A 25,242-nucleotide genomic window follows, 5' to 3' on the forward strand; every position below is an offset into this window, starting at 1 on the left:
GGACAGAAAGAAGGGTGCTGGCCTTTCCTTATGTTGGTTCCTGCTTTGCTGGGGAGGAAAGCTGAGACTGGCCTGGTTTCAGCTGCTGGAGGAAGACATTTGTCTTCTTTAGACCCAAAGTGTTCCTCCCCTCCCAGCCCTGCCCATGTGAATTGCCAGACCCTCGCCCACTTCCATCCCTTCCCTTGCTCCCCTTCTTTGCTTTAACCCCTGTCTTACTGTTTCCAGGGCCTGTTTCCACACTCTTGCATCCTGCTTCTTTAGGGAGTGTCCAGTCATATTCAAAGGACAGTGTGCCGCCCATCTTGCCCTCCATCCACAAATGCACATCCCTCTCTGTGCTTCATAGAGCTTTTCTGTCTCTGAGGACAGCATCTCGTGTGGGCACTTTTCTCTGCGGTCTTTTCTCTGCATCTATGGCCAGCATCTCCTCCCTTCTTCCTGCCTCTTCAGACTTCCAAATGCTGCGTTTATCATCTTACATAAGCAGACACATGCTATCAGAAGCAGTTTTCAAATTGTACCCAGGGATAAGTACTTTTACATAGTTTGCTTTCCTATATTTCACTGAGGATGTGAATTTATTAGCACCTCCTCTCCTCATTCTGGGAGGAGCTCAGTGACTGGCTGGAAAGTTCTGCACGTTGCAGGGGCTGCAGGTTCCCTCTCGGCTCCGAGTCCCTGCATCTTCAGAACCACGGAGGTCATCCGCGCCCCATGTTTCATGGCGGTTCTTCCCTTTCTGCTCCCACCACCTGAAATCTGGGCCTTTTCTTTGATCTCGCCCCAGAATCACTCACACAAGACACGTGGACGTGTATCATAAGATTTTACTGAGGCTCTACATGCGCAATAGAGTTGTTTTCTGTTGCAGCAGAACCCAAACAAGTTAAAATTGTACCGATATAATCCTTGTTCCTTACACCCTCCTTTGGGAATTCCTCGCTTGCCTGCTTTGTCCTCAGACGTGAGCCCTGCTTAACCAACTGCCACCCCCCACCCATCCCTTACTCCCTCAGGCAGAAGTAGCCCCCTCCAGTTTCAGTTAGAAAACAACAGCAACAAAACCAGCTCTTCTTCCTGCTACACTTAGCGTGAATGAAAACCAGAGAGAAATGAAGAAAACAGAAGCCCTCCCCACGATGTGAAAACAGAGCCCCTTCCCTTCCACACATTTCACCACTTCAGCCGCAGGCACACACATGCACATGCTAAGGCAGCCCTGCCTCGACAGACACGCAGAGCCCTGCTGAGTCCCCAGAGACCCTGCATCTCCTTCTGTTTCCTCATTTCACTTCTTCCCCTTGGATCCCAAAAGCTGTCAAAGAAAAGCACTACTCCTACTCTCACTTTGTGTAAGTCCATGGTTAGGAACCATACTGAATAGTGAGACAGGAAAGAGACAGGCCTGGAGAGAACAGAGTGATAGCAGTAATCCTAAGAGCTGGAAGGTTCATTTAAGAACAAGGAAGGGGACCCCTGTGATGGAAAGCCACATTGCAGATCCCAGGACATTTCTGCCCTATGCACACAGGGGGCATCCTCAAAACTCCCATCACAAAGGGTGCAGCATGGACAGATCCTCTGCCTAGACACCCCCATCTTGTCGTCGGGCCCCTGCCCTGAGCTTCTCAAGCTCTTCACTGCCCTCGCCTGTGGGGCACGGCTGATACTTGGCACCTGGGGCCTTTCTCCAAAAGGAGAAGCGACGGTGCCAGAGGCTGCAGACACCGTAGACGGTGGCCAGCAAGGCAGCCCCTAAGGCCAGGTGCCAGCAGAAGAAGATGGTGAGGAAGGCAAGGTCCATGGGGTTCTCCCCTCTCCAGGGCTGCCCGGAGGGAGGCGCGTACATCACGATGCTCAGCTGAGTCAGCCAGCTGCCGAGGACCAGCCCCATCCAGGTCTTGAGCACCCAGAGCAGGGGCTGGTCAGGGACCCAGACCTCGAAGATGAGCACCAGGCCGACCAGGAAGGCGGGGACCACGAGCAGCACGTGCCCTCGGATCTCCAGGGTGCCCTTGTTCTCGATGTGGGCCACCATCAGCAGCACCAGCACGCAGAAGGCCAGAGCCTCGGCTGCTCGCTCCAGCTTCAGGTTCTGCCGTGCCTGACACGCCTGGCTCACGACGTCCACCACGCCGCTGAGCAGGAAGAACCCGTACATGGTGACGTGCTGCCACTCGTCCTTGAACACGAAGGGTCGCTGAGGGTCCTCCCAGTCCACCATCATCAGCCGGTTGGTTCCTGGCGGGTAGAAGAGCTCGGGGAAGATGAGACTCAGGGAGAAAACCACCTTCGCCACTCCTTCCACAGGGACCAGCTGCCACCACCTGTGCCCTCGCTTCTCCCTTGGGGGCAGAGGGGGTTTGAGGAGCCTCTGTCTCCGTAGCAGGGCCAAGGACACCAGCACCGAGTAGTAGAGTGAGAACAAGAGGAAGAATATCCCTGCCATCAGGTGTCCCCAGATGATTCCCATGGTCTTGGTGCGGGTCAGGGCCCCCAGGGTGACAGCTGGAGAGGAGCAGCAACCTCGCAGGAGCTCCTCGCAAGCAGGAGTGGCTGTGTCCGAGCAGCGGGGAGATCTTCCTGATCCAGCCCCACCCGTGCTTCCCACACAGGGGAAGGCGCCTGAAGCATCTTGAGTCACTCCTGGGTGGGGTCTCTTTTGGAGAAATGCTGATGGTGTATGTGGGTTGCACCACACTCTGTTCCTTACTTAGAGGCTAGGTCTGGGGTTTCAACCTCTGCCCCTCACTGCAGGCACTGGTTTGCCCTTTCCCTCCCAGCCTCTGCCCCACTCCTCCACAAGGAGACGAAAGGGAAAGAGTTAGATGTTCCAGCAAAGAGGACTCTCATCTATTGACTGTCTCTCGGTGCCAGGCACGTTACAGTTTTTTTCTCATTTAAATCCCTCAACATTGGGAGATTGGGATTGACGTATATACACTGCTACGTATAAAATAGATAACTAATGAGAACGTACTATATAGCAGAGAGAACTCTACTCAATGCTCTGTGGTGACTTAAATGGGAAGGAAGTCCAAAAAAGAGGGGATATATTTATATAAATAGCTGATTCACTTTGCCGTACAGCAAAAACTAACACAACATTGTAAAGCAACTGTACTCCAATAAAAATTCATAAAAATATCCCTCAACAACTCTATGAGGAAGTTACTGGTAATCAATTTTTACAGGTGACGTGAAGGCTTGGGGGGGAAGGGACATACATGAGGTCCCTTCTTGCATCCAGCACAGCAGAGCCAGAATTGGGAGGTCTATTCATTTATCTGCACAATGACTGAATCTCAGCTCCGACACTTGAAACTCACATGACTGTGAGCAAGTTACTTTGTCTTCTTGAACCTCGGTTTCCTGATCTATAGAATGGGAATAATAATCACTTCCTAGATTTGTTGTGAGGATTAAATACAAACATACCTTATTTTATTGTGCTTTGCTTTATCGAGCTTTGTGGATATTGTGTTTTTAAAACAAATTAAAGATTTGTGGCAACCCTGAAACAAGCAAGTCTATTGGCACCATTTTTCCAACAACATTTGTTCACTTTGTGCTTCTGTGTCATGTTTTGGTAATTTTCATAGTATTTCAAGCTTTTTGTGTTATTATATCTGTTCTGGTGATCTGTGATCACTGATCTTTGGTGTTGCCATTGTAATTGTTTTGGTGTTTTTTAGTAATAAAGTATTTTTAAATTAAGTGTATATATATTGTTTTTTAGACATAATACTATTGTACATTTAATAGGCTACAGTATAGTGTAAGTATAACTTTTATATACACTGGGAAACCAAAAAAATCCATGACTCATTTTATTGCGATATTCACTTTATTGTGGTGGTCTGGAACCAAACCTGCAATATCTCTGAGGTATCCCTGTAGAATAATGTATGTAGAGTGCCTGATACAAAGTAAATACTCAAAAAATGACAGTGATTATTAGCAATTTTACTATTGTTATTACTAATATTCCTTACTAAATTCCTACAAAGCTGAAGTTGTTCACGTATTTCAGTGAATGATACCAAAGCAGAAAACATAAAGAAAAAAGTGAAAAAGTTAATTATATTTAAAATTTTAAAGGTTTTTATTAATAGAAATTAAACATTAGAATTAATTATTTATATATTAAAATTACTGTTAAAAAACCAATTTCAAGAGAAAAAAACTAAAATTTTACTCTATATGTAACAAAGTGTTAGTCTTCGTACAATATAAAGGGCTCTTACAAATCAAGAAGTTAAAAATGGATACCTCAGTAGGAAAATAGGCAAAGGCCATAAACTGGCTATTCATCTAAGAAAAACTCTAAATGTTTAATGAATCTATGAAATTCAAGATAATGAATCTTACTGGTAAGCAAATGAATAATAATAAAATCAACTTGATACCTGTTATGGACTGAAAACTTGCCTCACCGCAAGATTCATATGCTGATGCTCTAACCCCCAACGTGACAATGTTTGGAGGTGGCCTTCGGGAGATGATTAGGTTGAGATAAATTCATAATTAGTGCCCTTATAAAAAGGGGCAGAGAGACAAAGATCTCTCAGAGAGTGTGAATTCTGTTGTTGTTGGGTAGAGTGTTCATATATGTTTGATCTAGTTGGTTTATCGTGTTGTTCAAGTCCTCTGTTTCCTTACCTGTCTTCTATCTGCTGTTTCTCTCCACTTGCATGCAGTGAAGAAAGGCCATGTGAGCACGTAGCGAGAAGGTGGCTGTCTGTAAGTCAGGAAGAAGGCTCTCATCTGAACCCAACCACCTGGACTTCCTTGGTGGTCCAGTTGTTAAGACTCTGCACTTCCACTGCAGAGGGCACAGGTTCCATCCCTGGTCAGGGAATGAAGATCCTGTATGGTGCCTGGTGTGGCCAAAACAAAACAAAAACCCAACCATCTTGGCACACTGATCTCAGATTTCCAGCCTATAAAACATGAGAAATGGGTATTTGTTTTTAAGTCACCCAGGCTATGGTATTTGTTAGAGCAGACTGAGCTAAGACAGAATTTTGGTACTGTGAGGTGGGATGCTGCTGTAACAAGTACCTAAAAATATAGAAGCAGCTTTGTAGCAGGATAATGGGTAGAGTCTGGGAGAGTTTGGAGAAACATGCTAGAAAAGGTCAAGATTGCCATGAAGGGATAGTTAAAGGTGATTCAGCTGAGAGCCTAGAAGGAAAAGAGGAGAGCTATAGAGAAAGCGTCCACCTTCTTAGAGAATGCATAAATAGTCATGAACAGAATGTTGATAGAAATACGGGCTATAAAGCCCATTCTAGTGAGGTCTCAGATGGGAATGAGGAACACGTTATAAGATGATGGAGAAAAGGTGATACTTATTATAAAAATGGCAAAGAACTCGGCACAATTATGTCCATATTCTAGTGTTTTGTGGAAGGTAGAACGTGTGGGAAATGAAACTGCTTGTTTAACTGAGGAGACTTCTAAGCAAAGTGTTGAAGGAGAGGCTTGGGGCTCCCTGATTACTTATAGTAAAATGGGGAAAGAGAGGAATGCATTGAAGAAGTAGTTGTTAAGCAAAAAAGATCCTGAACTTACAGATCTGAAAATTCTCAGCCTGTCCATATTGCAAAATATGAGAAAGTTGTTCTGAAGAGAAGAGTAAGGTGTGCCCCAACAACCCTTTGATAAGGGGATTAGTATGGGACTAGACTACAGACCTAATTAGCTACCCATCAGCAACACTGCCAGTTTCAATCCAAGGGAAGGGAGCTGAGACCAAATGAGGGAAGGCTATTGGGCTTGTTAGATTCTATAGGCAGCACTGGACCATAAAGCTATTTGGCTGTGAACACGTCCTATTCTTCAAGACAAAAGAAAAATGACTCTGAAGGCAATTCAGAGATCATCAGGGCTGCTTCCTTTGTTTCAAAAGGGGGGGGGCATCACCTCAGTTTCAACAGGTCAGACAGTGGTCTATTGGAGCCTTGGGTGTGGGACCGCCTGGAGCTGGGGGGTGGCAACCTGCCAAGCAGAGCTACAGGGATGGGGTTGCCAATCCAGTGGGTCCTGAAGGCAGGACCATTGCTCCAGTGGGCCAGAGGGCAGCACATTGAACCAAGGAGAATTACTCCTCAGCTTTAAGATGTAACAATATTTGCCTTGCTAGGTTTTGTACTTCCTTGGGACCATAACCCCTTCCTTCCACTTTCTCCCTTTTGGAATGGGAATGTCTAGCCTATGCCTGTCCCATGACTGTATTTGGAAGCACATAACTTGTCTGGTTTCACACGTTCACGGCTGGAGAGGAATTTTGCCTCAGTATGAATCACACCTTGAGTCTCACCCATACCTGACTTAGATAAGTCTTTAGGCTCTTGATTTTAGAGTTGATGCTGGAATTAGATGAGACTTTTGGGACTGTTGGGATGGGATGAATATTTTTGCATATCTTTATGGCTTTTAGGGAGGCCAGGGGCAGACTGTTATGGACCGAATGTTTGTGTCCCCTTAAAATTCATATGTTGAAGCACTAATCCCCAATGTGATGGTTGTTGGTTGGAGGTGAGGCCTCTGGGAAGCAATTAGGTTTAGATGAGATCAGTGTGAGTGGTGTCCCCATGGTGGGATTCATGTCCTTATAAGAAGAGAAAGAGAGATGAGAACTCTCTGTCTGCCATGCGAGGACACAGCGGGGAAGGTGGTCATCTGCAAGCCAGCAAGTGTGGCTTCATCAGGAACCGAATTGGCTAGCACCTTGGTTTTGGACTTCCTGGCCTCCTGAACCAGAGAAATAAATATCTGCCGTATAAACCACTCAGTCTGTGGTATTTTGTAATGGTGGCCCAAACAGACTGATGCATTGACCCATTGGTTGTTTACGAGTGTGCTAATTTCCACAAATTTGTGAATTTTCCAGTTTTCCATCTGTAGTTAATTTCTAACTTCATCCCATTGTGATTGGAGAAGATACGTGGGATGATGTCTATCTTTTAAAATGTTTTGAGACTTGAATTGTGACCTAACATGTGGTCTATGCTGGAGAATACTCCATGTGCACTTGAGAAGAATGTGTATTCTGCTGTTGTTGGGTAGGGTGTTTTTAGGTGGAGATCCATGCAAGAGAAGACTTTCCAACTGGCACAGATTGCAGCACAAGCAGCTTTATTATTGCCTAGTGAATCCAGAGGTAATAAATCTCCTAGAGGCTGTGTCAAGCCCGGACTGGAGAATCACAGTGAATGCTCCATAATTTTGGAGCAAAACCATGACCATATTGGCAAGTGACCATCATCCTCATTTTGAGAGACTGTTCTTAGCTTGCTATTGGGCTCTTGTGGAGACTGCACACTTTCCATACTGGACACCAGGTAACCATGTGATCTGGGTGTTTTCTGAGTCTAAAGTCAGGCATGCATAACACTGCTCCATCATCAAACAGATATGGTACAATGAGGCCAGACTTGAACATGACCTGGAAGCCCAAATAAGTGGCATGAAAGTGTTGCTCACATTCCCAGCATGGCTCCTCCTTCCTCGTCTCCCTCAGTCAACACCTAGGGCCCCGTGTAGAGCTCTCCGTGACTACCTGATGAGAGGGAAACATTCAAGTTTGCTTCCAGGTGGCTCCACCAGGGAAGCACTGAGCAGTGCTATAGTCCCTCTCCAGATGGTACAGAAGAACAGCACATAAGAGAAACACTTCCAGGAGGCAGAACTTTGAACAGAGTATCTAAATTTCTAAAAAATTTTCTACTTTTTCTGGAATGGCTCAAGGACCGCTAAATCCTGGGTAGTGGTTAAAACCTGGTTATATGATCAATGACCTAGAAGAACTAAGATTAGAGGATTTATGACAACAAAGTTTGGGGAAGAGCTAATGGCTCAGACTCTCAGAATGGGCCCAGAATGTGCGTCTCATGTGAATGCTGAACAAAATATTCCCACGGTGGAGGTTTTCGGTGAACAGGGACCAGGACTGTTCACTCTGCGGATGGCATTCCCCTCCACCCAGTGTGTGCTCAGTGAGCTCATGTACAGTGTGGCCATGGTGGCTGGTGTACAGCTTATCTGTGGCCTTTAAGAATACAGACTTCCTCTCACAGAGGGTGATGTAGTTTCTCCCAGTCCTCGATGGCAAATAAGAAAAGTGGTAAAGAATGATAAACAATAAGCCAAAAAGGCTGCTGAAATAGTGAATGGCTATAAAAAAATATTTTTCCCATCATAGCAACACTAGACCCTGAGGGTGAAAGTTTTAGCACCAAAGGGAAGAATATACCCATCAAAGGACATGTTGATGATGTCACTGAACTGGAAGCTGAGGCTTCACATGGATATTTCAGGCTTCTCAAGGCACAAGGCAAACAGGTGAAAAAAGAGGGATATGGTGTTGGCTGTGGCTAGTGGGCATAGGGATGTAGAACTGCTGCTTCACAAAGAGGTGGGGGTGGGCAGGGATGAAGATAAAATGTGGTGCTTCACCAGGTTGCCTTCTTAGGCAGCAAGTCCAGTGCTAGTTAAAGGAAGATACTTTGCAGGCAAGACTACCAAAGGCTCTTTGATTCATTTATTCATTCAATAATGAATACCTGCTAATGCTGGATGCTGTTCCAGACCCTGAGGATACAACAATGAAGAAGAGAGACAAGAACCAAATACTTAAGAAAACAAGAAAAATGCTAGAGGATGATAAATGGTAAGCCCTCACGCCTCATAAAAAAAAAAAAAATGCTATTCCAGTAGCAAGTGACTCCTTCAGATTAAGCCATCAAAGAAATAACATTTAAACCAAGATCAAATTGGCATTCAAAATCTGACTGAACATTTGGGTCACGCCATCACATAAAGACCAGAGGAGGAGATGAATGAAATAAAAAACGCTAGTAAATCCATCTCACTACTGACGATAAATGCTACTCCATCTTTCCAGTCATGTCTTTCTCTTCCTAACTAGAATCAGATTTGGGGTTTTGCCATCTAGAACCTTGATAGGGACACTCTAGGTAGTAAGGCCATGGGTAATTTGTTTCTTTATACATCTTTTTCTGCATTTTACAATGAGCAAGTATTATTTTTTTAATAAGAAACTACCTGAAAACTTGAAATCAATGATGCAATTATTTAATGCATGGAGAAAAAGCTTAGATATCAAGACATCAAAATGTGGCAAATTCTGGATAGTAGTTTTATGGAAATGTTAATTTGCATCTCTATTTTTTTTTTCTTTTTTTCAACTTTTCTGTGAGGCTTTATTAATTTAATTTTATGGTAAATTATTAACATAAAAACTTTGTAAGAGCTCTCTTTAGTCATGAAAATATTTCTTTATACAGGTATATTCACGTGTGCAATTATTTATGAAGATATATGTGCAATACTGACAACGTTTAAAGCCACCAAAAAGGCACAAATACAAGTAAAAGAGGAATATAACATAGCAAATGCCCGCACAGAATGAATAAGTATTAACATTTTGTCATGTTTGCTTCAGGATTTAAAAAAGTAAACATTCAAATCCTTCTCCCTTGGTCTGGAGAACCAGTCTTATGAGCTTGATGTGAATCTTTCTTGTCATTCTGTTATTTTATATATGTTTGTATCTCTCTGTGTCTTTCCCTGTCTCTCTAACCCATCTGATTGTTTTCTATGTATTTCTAGTTCTGCAGAAACCAGCCACAGAAGGAGCTCTTTTTTGAACAAGGCACTGGTCATGCCTCAGAACCCACGGAAGTGAAGTTCCTTTGTAATGAAGTCAGTGCAGTCAAATAAAGAAGGGGAGGAGAGTTTCAGGAATCCTGCAAAAATACAGTTGATGGGAACCATATGCCAGGGCGGCCATGTTCCAGTAAACCGGGCAAGTGCACAGCTGTGTTGGACCTAAATTCCTCTACCCCCAACTCCTATTTTGTCTTCAGGGTAACTAAAGGTAAACAGAGCTAACCTTCATTACCACCCCTCACACCAAAAGTGACCGTGCGTCTTCAGCATGTCTGTCTCACCCCGTCTCATCGTCCGCTGCTGTCTGAGTGCTCCTGGCTCTCAAAAGGAGACAGTGCCTGATAATAGTCATTTATGTTTGTTAACTGACAGATTAATCTTTAGCAGATGAGTTTCAGTCACTGTAATATCTCAATCAGTCATGTTAAGCCCCTCATCTCCAGTTGAAAAAGGAAAAATCCTTAGCTTAACCCACAACTAAAGGAATTGCAGGCATCGACAGGTGCTGAGCTGTGTTTGCTCTGGGGAGGGGTTCCTGCCGCCGCCCCAAGTTCTGATTTATTGATCAGGGGCTGTTGGGCCTGGGCTCTCATGTTTTAAAAATCTCCCCTTCAGACACAAAACAACAAGCCCTGTATGATTCCACTTATATGAGGCGCCTAGAGTAATCAGGTTCATAGAGATGGAAAGTAGAATGGTAGTTGCTAGGGGTTGGGGGAGAGGGGAATGGGAAGTTAGTGTTTAATGAAGACGGAATCTCTGGGAAAATGAAAGAGTTCTGTAGAGCGATAGTGGTGATGGTTACACAACATTGTGAATGTACTTAAAGCTACTGAACTGTATCCCTAAAAATGGCTAAAATGGTACATTTTATGTTATGTATTTTTTAGACATTTTTTTAAAAAGTGAAAAATAAACTCTCCCTTGGTGACCATAATTTGCAGTCAGGTTGAGAACTATTTTACGCTATCTGATCTGCAGTGACTATTGGGAGGGCGGGTCCTGCCCTCTTGCTTGAGTTGGCCTCCTACACCCCTGGGAGGCTGAGCTGGGTGCTGTTCTGGTTTCAACTATTGCTACTGCTGGATGGGGAGTGGGTGCAAAGAAGTTTCCCTTTTCCCTTTTCCTTTAAGATTTGGTCTGTCTCCTGCCCAAGACTGGCCCCGGAGACCCTCTCCGTGCCTCCTACAGCACTTCTGCGTAGGTGGCTGGGTGGCGGCTCCTCTACCAGCAGGGTGGTTTTTCCAGTCCCTTTCCATGCCTGTGGCTCGAGCCTCCTCCCTCACCTCTCTTTTTCCAGACTTGGATGTGCTTGATTTGCTTCAGCCCTGTAACCTGGCTCATGTAGGTATAACTCACAGGGGAATAAACCTGCCAGATAACGCCAAATAGGAATGCCCATGGGTGGGTTTATCTCCTCTAATGAAATAGCATGCTTATCTAGTTTGTGACTCAGATGCTATTGGAGCATCATCCTATCTTTTGAAATGTAGGGGAAGCTGGCTCATTGCCTACCCATCCCATACTCTCGGAAATCCAACGATCCAACGCTCTGTCTGTAGTTCCTGAGCATTACAGGGCTCCCGTCAGACTCTGAATGTGTGAATTTGCTCTAAACACATTCTGCAGCAGCGCCGTTTGGTCTGTCTGTGCGCTGCCCCAGAAGGGAGGCTCAGCCACTTTCATTGATTCCCACCTCTACCCTTTAGAAAGCAAAATAAAAGACACTTACAAAACACATTTATCTGTGCAGCAGGCTTTATTTATTACAAGTGTGAGACTAATGATGGTAGGGGATTATGTCATCCCAAAGCAAAACTCCCAATATTAGGTATCAGGCATTTCTGTTCTTTAAAGTCCGTCAGTAATCTCTTATGATTCTATTCTTATTAAGCCCTCAAATTGGCAAGACTAACCCAAGGTGTTAGAAGTCAGGATCATGATTAGTGTGAGGGAGAGTGACTGGGAGGAATCAGGAAGGGCTTCTGGGATTCTGGTACATTTCTGTTTCTTGACTGGATGCTGGTTACACAGGTGATTTGGAGAAAAGCTATTGAGCTGCACACTTGCAATTTGCGCGCTCTTCTGTATTTTTGTTATGCTTCAATAAAAGAAGAAGCCGTTCAGCAACGTTGTGTCCAGACAGGTTGCTCAATCTCCTCTCTCCGTCCAGACCCTTTCCGGATCAGTATAAAGAATCCAGCCCCCACCTCCAACCCCAGCGTCTGCCTCCTGGAAGTCAGGTTTTGGTTTTGAACTGTTAGCAGTGTTTTCAAAACAGACAGAGAGAAATGCAGACACACAAGCATGTCGTCAATGAGAAACCTATGCAGAGACAGCCCCCCACATATGCTTCTTCCTAAATATCACCATCACAATCACGTCAGTGAGAACTGGAAAGACTCGTTCAGGTGCCCAGGGCCAGGGTGTCGACTGGCCCACCCTGCTTCCCTCCACTCCTCCATATCAGCCTAGGACTCCCAAGCCTCCCTCCAGAGAGGCCAGGAAGCCAGCTCCATACAATTGAGACCGACAGACTGACAGACAGATCTGAAGCCATCACAGGAGCTAAACAGCCCCAGGAAACAAGAACATGATTCACAGGATAGAAAATCAAACTGTGGCTCTCAGGACACAATAGTCTGGCCACCTGAGGGCATCCCCCAAGAACAGCTCTGAGCCTGGAGGCCCCATCCTGCACTATGACCTCTGTCCTGAGATTCTTGGGCTCTACCTCTGGGGCCTGCCGGGCATGGTGGGACCTGGCACCTTCCATAGGAGGGGCAATAATGGTGCCAGAGGCTGCAGATGGTGCCAGCAAGGTAGCCCCAAAGGCCAGGCGCCAACAGAAGGTGGTGAGGAAGCTCAGGGTCTCCAGCAGGAGGGGGGTACATCATGACACACACACAACTGCAGGAGCCAGATGGCTGGTCAACAGGCTGGTCACGCCCTGAACACCAACACCGAAGGCCTTGGCTGCCCAGCCCATCTTCCTATGCTGCTCTGCTAGCTGTGCCCGGTTCATTAAGGCCCCACACACTCAGCAAGAAGAGCGCAGTAACCTGCTGCCCTGGCATGTGGAGAAGGACCAGCTCCTCAACCTCTTCTTAGTCCACTGTTACCATCTGCTCTATCCTTGAAAAACAGAAGAACTTAGCATGGCTGGTTTTAAGAAGGCAACTGCGTCCCCCACCTCTTCCAGGGGTAGCTGCCGCCACCACCTATGCCCTGCTGTCTCCTGGTAGGACATGGGCCCAGCAGGCAGGAACAGCAGCCCAGGGCTCATCCCAGGGAACAGCTGCACCTCCCATCCCACCAGGAGGAGCCTGACGATGGCCCAGCAATTGGTGAGCAGGTAGGCTCACCTCTCAGGCAGCTGTTCCTGGGGGCAGGAGGCGGTGTTTCGGTAATACCGCTTTGCTCCCTGTGCTCTCACTGAGGCGTCTGCCCGGCATTGAGCGTGTGCCTGAGAATGCGGCATGACGTGATGGTCATCTTCATTACTGCAGCCGTGGTACCCGCACATCAGGGTTCACCCGTCTGGGAGCACAAGTCCAGTCTGATTAACACCAGCATCCCCATATCAGTGGCTCCTTGCCCCCAACATTTGCAGGGTCACAGAGGGTCTTAGGATCTTGCAGAGTTTGTCGTCTACGGAGTCTCGTCTGCCCAGAGTCCGCTCTGGTGACTGCTCCTTCAGCATGTGGCTGGTCAGGTGTAGACGTACTGCCCGTGTTGCGCGCGGGGCACCGAGGCTGCAGACACCACCCTCACTCAGCAGCCCGCCAGGGATGCTGTAGCCCGCTGGGCTGTAGGCTTCCAGCCCTGTTTTGGCCTGTGGTGCTGCCGTTGCTGTGGGGAGCCCCCTCTCGCTGCTGGCTGAGCGGGGTCTCGGGGGCTGCGGCTCCACGGCAATGGCCTCGACCGCTAGGAGGGGTTCTGGTCTTGCTGGTTTAGCTCTCTGGCAGTCCTCCCCAGGGAAGGATGCTCGTGCCAAGCGAGGTGGAAACAGCTCTTTTTCCACAGGACAGGGGACCCTGCAGGAAGTTTCTTTGAGCTCTGTGGGGCTCTACGGTTCTGTGAGGCCACTCTCCTAGGTCCTCCACCTAGACTATCTTCTCCAAGCATACACCTGTGGCTGTGCGAGGCTGGGTGGGGAGGAGGGCTGAGGACCAGCCTCCCAGTTTTGCTGAAGCCGCTATCATTTGGACCCTCAGGGTTTGAAGATGAGCGGGGTTTGTGGTGTGAGATGCCTTCCTGCTTTGTAGCAAATATGCTCTTTGGTATCATACTGTTTCTTCTTACAGTGGCTCCTGTCAAGGACTCCAGGGTGTCAGTGATCTCTGAACCCTATTAACAAAGTTCACGTTTTTGTTTTTCCAGACATACCCCGCGTCCACACAGTTCAGGGGCACATGGGTACGGGAGAGGAGGAGCTTAGTGGACATAGTTATTCTGTTGTCTGCTCAGCATTTGAACCCCCTTTCTCTATGTAAGGAATTCCCCACCTAACAGGCAGGTAGCGGGGAGAGCCCAGATCCCTACAAGCACCTAGAAATGCCAGGTTTGCCCGTCATGGCCTCCCTTGGAGTGGGCACAGGCCCTACACACCTGCCCTGGACTCTGCCTTGGCTCTTAGCCCTTCAAACGACTCCCTTAATAAGCCTCCTTTCTGGTTAAAGCTGCCAGAGACAGCGTTCGTGGTTTGGGGCTGAGCACCCTGCCGAAGGTGAGGGGTGTCATGTCGACCTGAGTCCAGCCCTACCCTGATGCTTAAAGACACGTTTCCTCGTCTCTTTTCCTCCCTTCTTCCCCCCTCCCTCTCTGCCCTCCTTTCTATTGTGAGTGGGCTTTTCTCCTATTCTTTTTCTCTGGAGCTCATCTTCGAATGGGCCCAGTGTGGCTGCCTCAGACCCGGAGGTGCCTCTCTGGGGTCCCTTAGCTCAGCGGCCTTCCTGAGCCGCGTGGGGGCCAGGACCAGCCCCTGCTGAGCTCTGGTCGTGCCGAGGCCTTGGCACTGCTACACAGGCCTTTCTTTGGGGAGGATTCAGCTTCCCAGAGACCCCCAGCCTAGTCTTTGCACAGCTGCGGAGGTGAGAGCCATGTGTGGGGGTGGACAGGGACTGGCACGAGGAGCAGAGCTGGGGCTCTTTCCTTGTGTGTGGCCTGCCTGGCTGTGGGAACTTAACTGACAAGGGAGCACCACAGATCTAAGAGGAAAGGATGGATGATGTAGTAGGTGATGCTGAGAAAACAGACTCACTCTGTGGAGGAACATAAACATGGATCTCTACCGAGCACGACACACAAAGGTGGACCCTAGATGGAGTTATGAGCTAAATATGAAAGATACAACTATCCATTTAGTAGAAGAAAGTGGAGGAAAATATCCTAGGGGCATGAAAGAACTTCTTAAAGTTTCAAAAGCTCAAATCATATAGAAAATGATTAATGTATTTAATGAATTTGATTACGTAAAATGAAGGAGTTCTGTTCTATAAAGGACATTATGGGAAAGTTAATAGGCAATGTGGAATTGGAGAGGACATTTGAAGTGTCTAAAACTGACAAGGTATTAAAATTATTCCAGACTATGCAAAGAAATGCCACTGATAAATAAAGAAAAAATCCAGCAACTTTAATAGAAAAAATGGGGAAAGAACATGGACAAGCAAACAACAGAAGAGAAACCCAGAAAGCTAATAAGCACATGACAGGATGCTCAAAATCACGGATGGTCAGAAAAATGCAAATTGAATCCTCCATGAGGTATCATTTGGCACCTATTAGACTGGCAATCATTAGAAAGCTGGGTAATGCTACGGCTTCCCTGGTAGCACAGTGGTTAACAATCTGCCTGCCAATGCAGGGGACACAGGTTCGAGCCCTGGTCTGGAAAGATCCCACATGCTGCGAAGCAACTAAGCCCATGTGCCGCAACTACTGAGCCTGTGCTCTAGAGCCCGCAAGCCACAACTAATGAGCCCGTGCTGCACAACTACTGAAACCCATGCACCTAGAGCCTGTGCTCTGCAACAAGAGAAGCCACCACAATGAGAAGCCTGTGCATGGCAACGAAGAGTAGTCCCTGCTCTCCACAACTACAGAAAGCCCACGCACAGCAATGAAGACCCAATGTGGCCAATAAATAAAAATAAATAAATTAATTAATTTATTTAAAAAAAAAGAAAAGAAAGCCGGGTAATGCTAAATTGGAGGGGACTTGGTAACATAGAATCAATCACGTATCACTGATGGAAGTGTAGGTGGGTGCTGCCATTCTGGAAAGGAGTCTAGTTCTGCTTTGTCAAATTGAGTCCCACATGTGCACACTTTATAACCTAGCAATCCTGTTCCTAGATGCATATCCCAGGAAGGTCCTCATACAGACCCATAAGGGAACTCTCATAAAGATGTTCATCACAGCATGTTTCCATAGTGACCAGTGGTTGGCCAGGAGTTGAAGGCAACCTGAGTGTTCATTGGTGGGAGAGTGGAGCATGTGCACATGATGGGATATTATGCAGAGGCTAGATGGCTTGAGTTAGATGTTGTATAGAACATGGTTGGATGTTAAAAACGCAGAGAGAAGGAAACAGAATAGGATATATTTCATAGTATCTTTCACATTTAAAAAATATACACATATAAATCAACAATGTGCATTTTCAAGAATACATTCGAATAAAGATGTCCATTAACACAGTAAAATAATGACTTGTGGAGAGAGGGAAATTAAGAGTAGGAAATAGAAGTAAAAGAGAGTAAGTTAATTAATAAAATGACTAATGGACTTTGTGCAGACCAAGGATAATAACATGACATGGACTGAGCAACAGGAAAAATCCAAGCCTCTTCAACCAAGGCAAACAAAATGAAACAGAAACAACCACCACCACGAAAGGGAAGACATGACAGGCACATAAAACCTTGATTATACAAGGAGGAGTGTGATGTAGGCTTCAGGCCAGATACTGAGAAGGAGCCACGGGAGACAAGGCAGGGAGAGACTCTGTCCTTGTTAGAGGCATCAGAGCAGGCTTTGTGTTCGAGTTAATGTTACCTACCTAAGAACAGGCCTCTCTCCCAGGTGGCTCACATCAGAGGTATGCTTATCATAGAACCTATCTACACTCTTATACAGACTTTGAGATCAAACCCATATCAGATTGCCACACTAGAATCCCAGCAATTGTACCAGTGATGCTAATGCCGATATATCCTGATGGATGGTCAGGGAGGAAGGAAGATGGCCTCCTGGCCTCTAGTGGACTCAGGGTTATGGACCAGGCCATCTCTAGTGGCCAGTTGTAAATTGCTCTCTGTATTGTAATGCCCTCCTCTTATCTCCATGTAAAGGCCAACTGTGGACGAATAAAAGGAAGGATTTAGTGTCAGCCAGGAAAGAAGTGGTACAGGGACATTAGAGATTCCCTAATCTCTAATGATTAAGGGATGAACCACCCTGCCTCTAAAGAAACTAGAAAAGTTAAAGGAGGAGACATCAAACATCTTCTTAATAACATTGAAGGCCTAACAGAAAAAGAGGAATTAATAGAATAGAACATGGAAGGGGTAAGACCCTAAATAAATGAGCTTTTGCACCTTATCTGAGACGTGTTCACCCAAAGGGAGAAGGCAATGAATAGGCCAAGCTTCTTGGGCGAGTGGGAGGGGTGATATTGCATCTATTCCACAGTGTCCTGAAGATATGCAAGAGTGACCTGCTACAGGGACAGTGTTTAACGTCCACCATGGTGGTAAAGTAGTATATGCCCACCCTCTGCTCTGGGCAGAGACCCCAAAGGGCTGAAACTGGAAATGGGGTGGGAACTGATTCTGTGGTCATCTAAAATATTCTGAGGCCCTGTCCCTGGACTGTGTCCTCAGATGCTGGCAGAAGGAGAGGAAGATCCTCTCTGGAAGAAAAGCCTAGGTCTTAAATTAATTCTCAAAATAGTGATGTCAAATAAAATGTCCAGAAAGTGCACAGGCACACAAGGCATGTAAAATAGCCAAAAAAAAAAAAAAAAAAAAAAAACATGTGGCAGAATCAACAGAAGCCATAGAAACAGACCCACCAGGATCCCGGATACTAGAGCTACTAGATCCAACTTGTAATAAAGCTTATTGTGTCCATGGGCATAAAAGCAGGATTTAAAGTTTTATGTAAGGATATGGAAACTTTGAAAGCAACATTGCAGATTTTTAAAAGAAACAGCTAGATGTTATAGAACTGAAAAGTACGATTATTCAATAAGAACGCAATAGTGGGTTAATAACAGAGAGTCGGTGGAAAGGAATATAAGTCAGAAGAAGCCATCCAGAATAAAGCCCAGAGAGATATAAAGGTGGAAAATATAGACGAAAAGATAAATGAGATAGAAGATACAGTGAGAAAATCCAATATATGTTTAACTGGAGTTCTGGAAGGAGAGGAGAGAGAAAATGGAGCAGAGACAATATTTGAAAAGATAATGGTTGAGAATTTTCCAGAATTGATGATATAAGCCAATCCTCTGATTCAGAAAAGCCAAAGGAGAGATTCCCACAGGAGACAGGAATCTGGGAGAACCAGGCATTAGTTAAGCCAAGGATTCCCCCCTGTGGAAGTTCTCCTTTCCTGACAAGGTATTGAAAGTATTGAGGGAGCTGGTGGGTTTTTTTTACAGAACCAGTTTTGTTTTTCTTTTTATTTATTTATTTTGTTTGTTTTTAAAGATAGGAGAGGTTTGACCTTGTTCATAAGCTGAGGGAAGAAACCAGTTGAGAGTGAGAGGTTGAAAACACAGGAGAGAGGAGAGGTGATGCATGAAGTCTTTAGAGGGAGCAGGGACCCATACCATGAATAATTATAACAGTTACCATTTACTGAGCATTACCTGTCAGAATCTGTTTCAGGAACTTGTCACACATCAATGTTAATTCTTCAAGTCTTTAACAATTAGTATTTCTATGCAGACATACCAGGAGGTCTCAGAGCTCCAGCTGGCCCCAAAGGCCTTTTCCTAGTTGTCTGAGATTGGATGGAAGGAGGAAAGGATGTGTGTGTAGGTGATGTTTGGAAAATATAGAGAGAGAATTAGGAAGTTACCATATGATCAGGCCACTCAAGACGGCTGTTCTCTTGCTGACAAGTGCCTGCTTCACCTACACCCTGTTCACCTGACTGACCTTCCTGCATTTCTACCCCTGTCCCAGCTAATGATTCTTCTAACTTTAGATCAGAACATCTCCACCTGATAGGAAAGCGGGGAGGGTTGGTGGGGAATGAATTGGGAGATTGGAATACCAAATAGTACACTCCAAATAGATGCAGTTTATTGGATGTTAACTGTATCTCAATAAAAGTTCTTTAAAGAAAAAAGAACATCTCCACCTGATAGCTTATCAAAGGGGCGGGGAGGGGCGTGCTCCTCTGCTTGTTTCCCTGGTAACTGATGAGCCAACCTGACGTCAATTCCCCTGTAACTGATAACCTCCCCCTGCCCCTGGGAGCGAAGCCTGCCGTCATGTCCTGCCTTCTGTCTGCCACACATGGTGGGGTGTCGCTCCAGGACCTTGCTTGGGACATGTAAGCTCCCCTATCCATTAGTCCATTGGTGTCTGTGTCGCTGACTCTGGGCTCTTTCTTCGGTCTTGAAGCTGGACGAGCAAAGGGCTTGTAGGCCTGCCGGGTGCAGCCCAACAATGTAGTTCAGGCTCCAGGCTTGGTTATTCCCAGGACAATGGTAAGAAATATTATTTGCAGAGTTTGAAGAATGTGGGAATTCAACAGAGAAGGAGCTACCAAGGCAGAATCCATCGGGGGTGGGATGAGGGAAGGAGTGGAGTTAGGTGAAAGGGGAGGAGGCTCGCAGAGGGCTCCAGGAGCTGGGAGGTCAAAAACACATGGGTGTTCCAATGCCAGGTGCAGGGTGAAAGGCATTAAGCAGAGAATGGGAGTCGAGGGGGAGGGAGATGCAAATCAGTGATTTACTCAGACAGGGTGAAAGGAAAACTGTGAGCCAAGAGCAAAACCCATCAATGCCAGTGTGAAGAGGTGTCCCAGAGAAGCACATTGAGAAGTGGGGGGAAGCTTGAGGATAAACAGAATATTGCAGAGTCTCAAAGTATCTTCCCCCAAATATTCATTAATTACAAAGGGAAAAACAGTAACTCTACAGTGGAAAAACCCAGCAGACCAAGTGATATCAAGATGCAGTTTTGTTAGAAGGGACGGGATAAATCTCTCAGCTGCCTGACAAGGAACAGGTGAATAAACAATGATCATTGCTGCAGTCCTTGAGGTAATAACAACATCCCAATGACCACAGCCCAGAGATCTCCCCGCCCCAATTCCACTTCAGTGCAAAATTAATCTGTGCTAACCTGTCGTTGTGTCGCAAGGGATTGATGAGTTGTCCTTTGGTAACAGTGGTTAACACGTGTGCATTTGACTGGAGTCTTCCGTGATAAATGGAGTGATTCTAACGGTGGGGATTCAGGCATGGTGGCAACATTGGAAGAACTGCTTTGGGGCTGGGGTGAGAGGAGTTAGGTACTCCTACTGCCCTCCAGATTAAGAACCACCGCGTGCTCTTGGCTTGGTCGCTGACCAGGCTTCCGCCGCGGCTCTGCCCGCGCCCCCGCCTCCTCCACTCGGGGGTCTCCAGATGCCTGTGTGTATGTCGGGGGGCGGGCCTGGGCTCCGCCTCCTCCCCGACCCTGACCCGCCTGTGGGGTCTGTGAGCTCCTCCATCCTGCATCTCCCACACCAGGCGGAACCAGTGTAAGCGGCCGTGGGACTCTGGAGCGAGAACCCAGAGCAGAACGCCCCCGGGCGGCCTCTTCTGAGAAGCGCGCCACTGCCCTCTAGTGGGCAAGCTCTGAACTTCCCGAGGTCCAGGTGCTCTGACTGCGGGGAGGAAGGACCGCGAGCGCCGGACCTGGGTGTTCCGCCCACCTCCAGCCTGCGGAGAGCCGGGCGCCAGATAACCCCGGGACAGTGACGACCCGGGGCTGGGGCGGTGGGGTGGGGCAGTGAGGACGGTGCGGTCCTCGAATGAGACAGGGTTGAGGCAGCCTTCTGCCTCCACTCTTTTGGGTCTTCATTCTTCTTGACAGACAAGAAGGGAGAGACGAATATTTATGTGCCGGGCAGGGTCACATGTTCCTGTGGAAACTCACTACTAAAAAGGATTCCAAGTGATCACAAAGGTTTATGAGGAAACTAAAGAAAAGGGAAAAGGTTGGGGTGGGGTGGGGTTGATGAACAGAGGGGTAAGGTTAATACTTAAGGTGATTCAAGTCTTTGAACAGTTACTAGACCAAAAGACTAAATATAGGATGTTAAACTTACAAATCGTTAGAGCTTAAAAGGAGAAATCAAGAGAACTCAGGAAGAAAATACCAGGTGAAGGGGAAATCCTGGAACTAAAAAATACAAAAGAAAAAGTAGAAAATATTTATCAGAAATCATAATTACTTTGGATGTATTCGATCCCCCATTAAAAAAAAAAAGAAAACAAACAAACAAAACCCTAGTAAAAACTCTAGCACGATCCATCTACATATTTTCTGTTGATAAAATACATAGCTAAAACAAAATGACATGGAGTTTAAAAACAGAGGTCAGTGACGATGTACCAGGGGAAAAGCTAACACCCCTCCATCCATCTAGCCTGAGTCCAGCTCCAAAATACATCTCAATTCCACCCATTTCTCTCTGAACCTACTCCATTCCCTAAGTCAAACCATGGTGATTTCCCACCTGGACTGCAGCAATAGCTTTCTAATTGGTCTTCCTTTGCTCCTCTTGCCTTCTTCTCTACAAAACAGACAAAATGTTCTTTTAGAAACATAAATCAGAGTTTTTATTTATTTATTTATTATTTTATTATTATTTATTTTTATTTACTTATTTTATTTATTATTATTATTATTTATTATTTATTTATTATTTTATTTATTTTTTATTTTCTGTTTTATTGAGGTATAATTGACATACCGCACTGCGTAAGTTTAAGGTGTACAGCATAATGATCTGACTTACATACATCATGAAATGATTACAATAAGTTTATTGTAATCCATCAACTCATATAGATACAAATCAGATTTTAAAAACCTAAATCTCTCCCCTGCTTAAAGTCCTTCAATGTCTTTTCATGGAATCTGCTTGCTCTGGCAGACAGGCCCCCCCCCACCCCCAGCCTAACTCATACCACCCCTCCCTCCCAGCGGCTGCCAGTAATGGCCTTCCATCAGTTCCTCAAACTCCGTGTGCACACACCGTGCCCCCTGGCTGCAACACCACCCTGAACGTTTCCTTATCATCACACAGGAGCCCCCCTACAAAAGAGTCTTCTCTGGACAGCCTATCTAGAGTAAGGCCCTTCGCCTAGACACTCTTTATCATTATTTATTTACTGCAGAGTAGTTATTACAGTCTGTAAACATCTTGTTTATTTCTTTGATAGATTTTTTTTTTCTTTTTTACTACAGTCCTTTGGGTTCTTTTCAGTGTACAATCACATCATCTGCAGGGATAGATAATTTCTTCTGCTGTCAGAATTTGCTCCTATAATTTCATTTTGTTTTAATGATGCTATGAAGCCTTTAAAGTAAGGCTAACTAATAACGATCATGGTGAGCATCCCTTCCTTGTGCTTAATATTAATGGAAATAGCTTGAAGCTTTCGATGTTTTAGTAAGATATTTGCTACTGATTTTTGGTGAATATTCTTTATCATAGTTGAGAAGTATCCTTCTGTTCCTATACGGTATTATTTTTACTTTTCTAGTCTCTTCTATAGTAACTGATCTATTTAAATTTTCTGTTTCTTTTGATGTCAATTTGCATTTTTCCAGGAATTCAACAGTTTTCTCTAGATTTTCGAGTTGGTTTTTTAGAATTGTTTATAATATTGTCTGATAATTATTCTTCTCTCTTTTGGATCTGGAGTTATATGGCTTTTCTAATTTCTACTGTTGTTTGTATTTGATCTCTCCTTTGTCCCTAATGGTGGGCATGAGGTATCTGTTGACTTTACAAAAAAAAGTAGATTTGGCGTAGAATTACATATGACCTGGGAATTCCATGCCTATGTATACATTCAAAAGAATTGAAAACAGAGTCTCAAATAGATACTTGTACACCAAAGTTCATAGCAGAATTATTTACAATAGGCAAAACGTGGAAACAAACCAAGTGTCTGTCAACAGATAACAAAAATATGGATAAACAAAAGGTGAAATATTATTCAACCATAAAATATTATAATATTTTTATAATACAATATAATATAATAATAATAGAATATTATTCAACCATAAAAAGAAATGAATTTTTATACATGCTACAACATGGGTGTATCTTGAAAACATGTTTAATGCAATAAGCGAGACACAGAAGGACCAATATTGTATGATTCCACTTATCTGAGATACCTAGAGGAGGCAGATTCACAGAGACAGAAAGTAGGAGAGCTGTTACCAGGGGCTGAAGGGAGGGAGGAAGGGGGAGTTACTGTTTAATGGGTACAAAATTTTTGTTGAGGATGATGAAAAAGTTTTGAATATAGATAGTGGTGATGGTTATACAACACTGTGAATGTATTTAGTGCCATGGAATTGTACACTTATGAATTGTTAAAATGAAAAAATTCTGTATATTTTATCACAATACAAAAATTAGAGTTAAGATTTATTTATTCTTTCCACTATATGTTTGTCTATTTCACTAATTTTGGCTTTTATTAATCCCTTTGACTGGATTGTTTGTTGTTCATTTTTAATTTCCTAAGAGGAGTTCTTGATTCCTTTAATTTCAACTTTCTTTAGCAATGAATGCATTTAAGACTGTAATTTCCCCTGGAATATGGGTTTAACATACCAAAACATAGGTTTCATTATTTTCTAGATAGTTTTTAGCTTCTCTTTTGACTTATGTGTTGATCTAGAGGTTATTTTTATTCTAAGTATCAATACATGATATTGAAATATGATATATAAATTTTTATTGACATAAGGCAAAAAACAGCATGTTCTGTATTTGTAAGTTTAGAAGTTCTATATGCATCTATTACATTGAACTGGTTGATTTTAATACTCAGAGCCTCTATGTCCTGGCTAAATTTTTATCTTCTAGATCTGTCCAATTTTGAAAGATTTATATTGGAGTCTGTTACTGTAATTATGCATGTATGTTTTAAAATGAGGTTCTTCTTGTATTTCTAACAGTTTATGCATTATATATTTGGCTGCCAAGGTGTTTCATTTTAGAGGTTTATGACTAATGCCTTCTTCTTAAAATGAGCCTTTTGTCATTACACATTCTCGGTCTTATTTAATACTTTTTATTTTAAATTTCACATCACCTATGTTGTCATTTCTGCTTTCCTTTTGTTTGTATTTGTCTAACATTACTTTAATCATCAACCTTTCTATATCAGTTCGTTTTAGGTGTGCTTCCTATAAACATTATATATTTGGATTTGGTTGTTCAATCTGACAATTTTTATATTTTATGTGGAAATTCAGCTCATTCACATTTAGTGTCACAGTTGATATACTTGATTTTATTCTTTCCATCTTATTTTTAGTATTTTATTTTTCATCTTTTTCCTTTTTTCTAACTTATTCCCATTATTTATTTCTTCCTTCCTCTTTGTTAATTTGGAAGTACTACTGGGCTTTTCTGATCAAAAATATATTTCTTTGTAATTATATCAAAACACATGCTAACAGTTCTCTCATATCACCTAGGCGTTCACTTCTTGGTCTCCTCCTCCCCACAAGATAAAATCTTTAAAACATTTTTGCCTCTTCACTCTTCCCACCTTCCCCAAACTCCTTGTTTTTTCCAAGACAGTTTGGTGTTCTTGGTTTATAACTAATAGTAAGTTTTTCCTGTTGATAAAAGAGTTTACTTGTATTATAAATTGTCAACCACACTGTTGTCATCTGTTTAAATTTAACCATATGATGCAAAGGTCATTACCCGATAACAGTCTCCCTTCCTTTCTCCTCTTTCCCTATGTCGAAGGCTATTGAGATTCATTTCTTATTTGATTAGAATCCACTTCTGGCATTTTTCTTTTACCTGACAAGTGTGTGCTTTCTTGCCTGGGTATAAGATTCTTAGGTGACTCTCCTTTCTCGCAATATCTGTCGCTGTTATTCTTCTGTCCCTTAGATTCTAGAGTTGTAATTAAAAAAAAAAAAAGCTCTTAGAAAACTAGTAATAGAAGGGAACTTCCCTAATATGGTAAAGATACCTACCAAAAAACTTATAGGAAACATCATAATTAATAGTAAAATGTTGAAAAATTTCACCTTGAGGTAGTGAATGAGACAAAAATATCCAGTTTCACCACTTCTATTTAACCTATTATTTGAAGTCCTAGCCAGTATAATAAAGCAAAACAAAGAAATAAAAATTTTAAAGGAGGAAATAAAACTGTAATTAATTTGTATTCTACACATTTGTGTTTTTCTTTACATTATACCATTTATATAGAACTCAAAAACATACAGAACTTAACAACATTGCATTAT

The 25,242-nt window shown here is 44.1% G+C and overlaps 1 protein-coding gene across 1 annotated transcript; it reads right to left on the minus strand.

The window, feature by feature from the left end:
* Positions 1–820: 820 nt before the first annotated feature.
* On the minus strand, positions 821–2,558 carry LOC130855625 (transmembrane epididymal protein 1A-like). The gene has a single exon (XM_057739488.1). It carries the CDS (start codon positions 2,474–2,476, stop codon positions 1,589–1,591), a length of 888 nt encoding a protein of 295 aa, XP_057595471.1. The 5' UTR covers positions 2,477–2,558; the 3' UTR covers positions 821–1,588.
* Between the last annotated feature and the right edge of the window lie 22,684 nt (positions 2,559–25,242).

The sequence above is a fragment of the Hippopotamus amphibius genome, chromosome 6 (genome assembly GCF_030028045.1).
Source record: "Hippopotamus amphibius kiboko isolate mHipAmp2 chromosome 6, mHipAmp2.hap2, whole genome shotgun sequence".
Classification (NCBI taxonomy): domain Eukaryota; kingdom Metazoa; phylum Chordata; class Mammalia; order Artiodactyla; family Hippopotamidae; genus Hippopotamus; species Hippopotamus amphibius.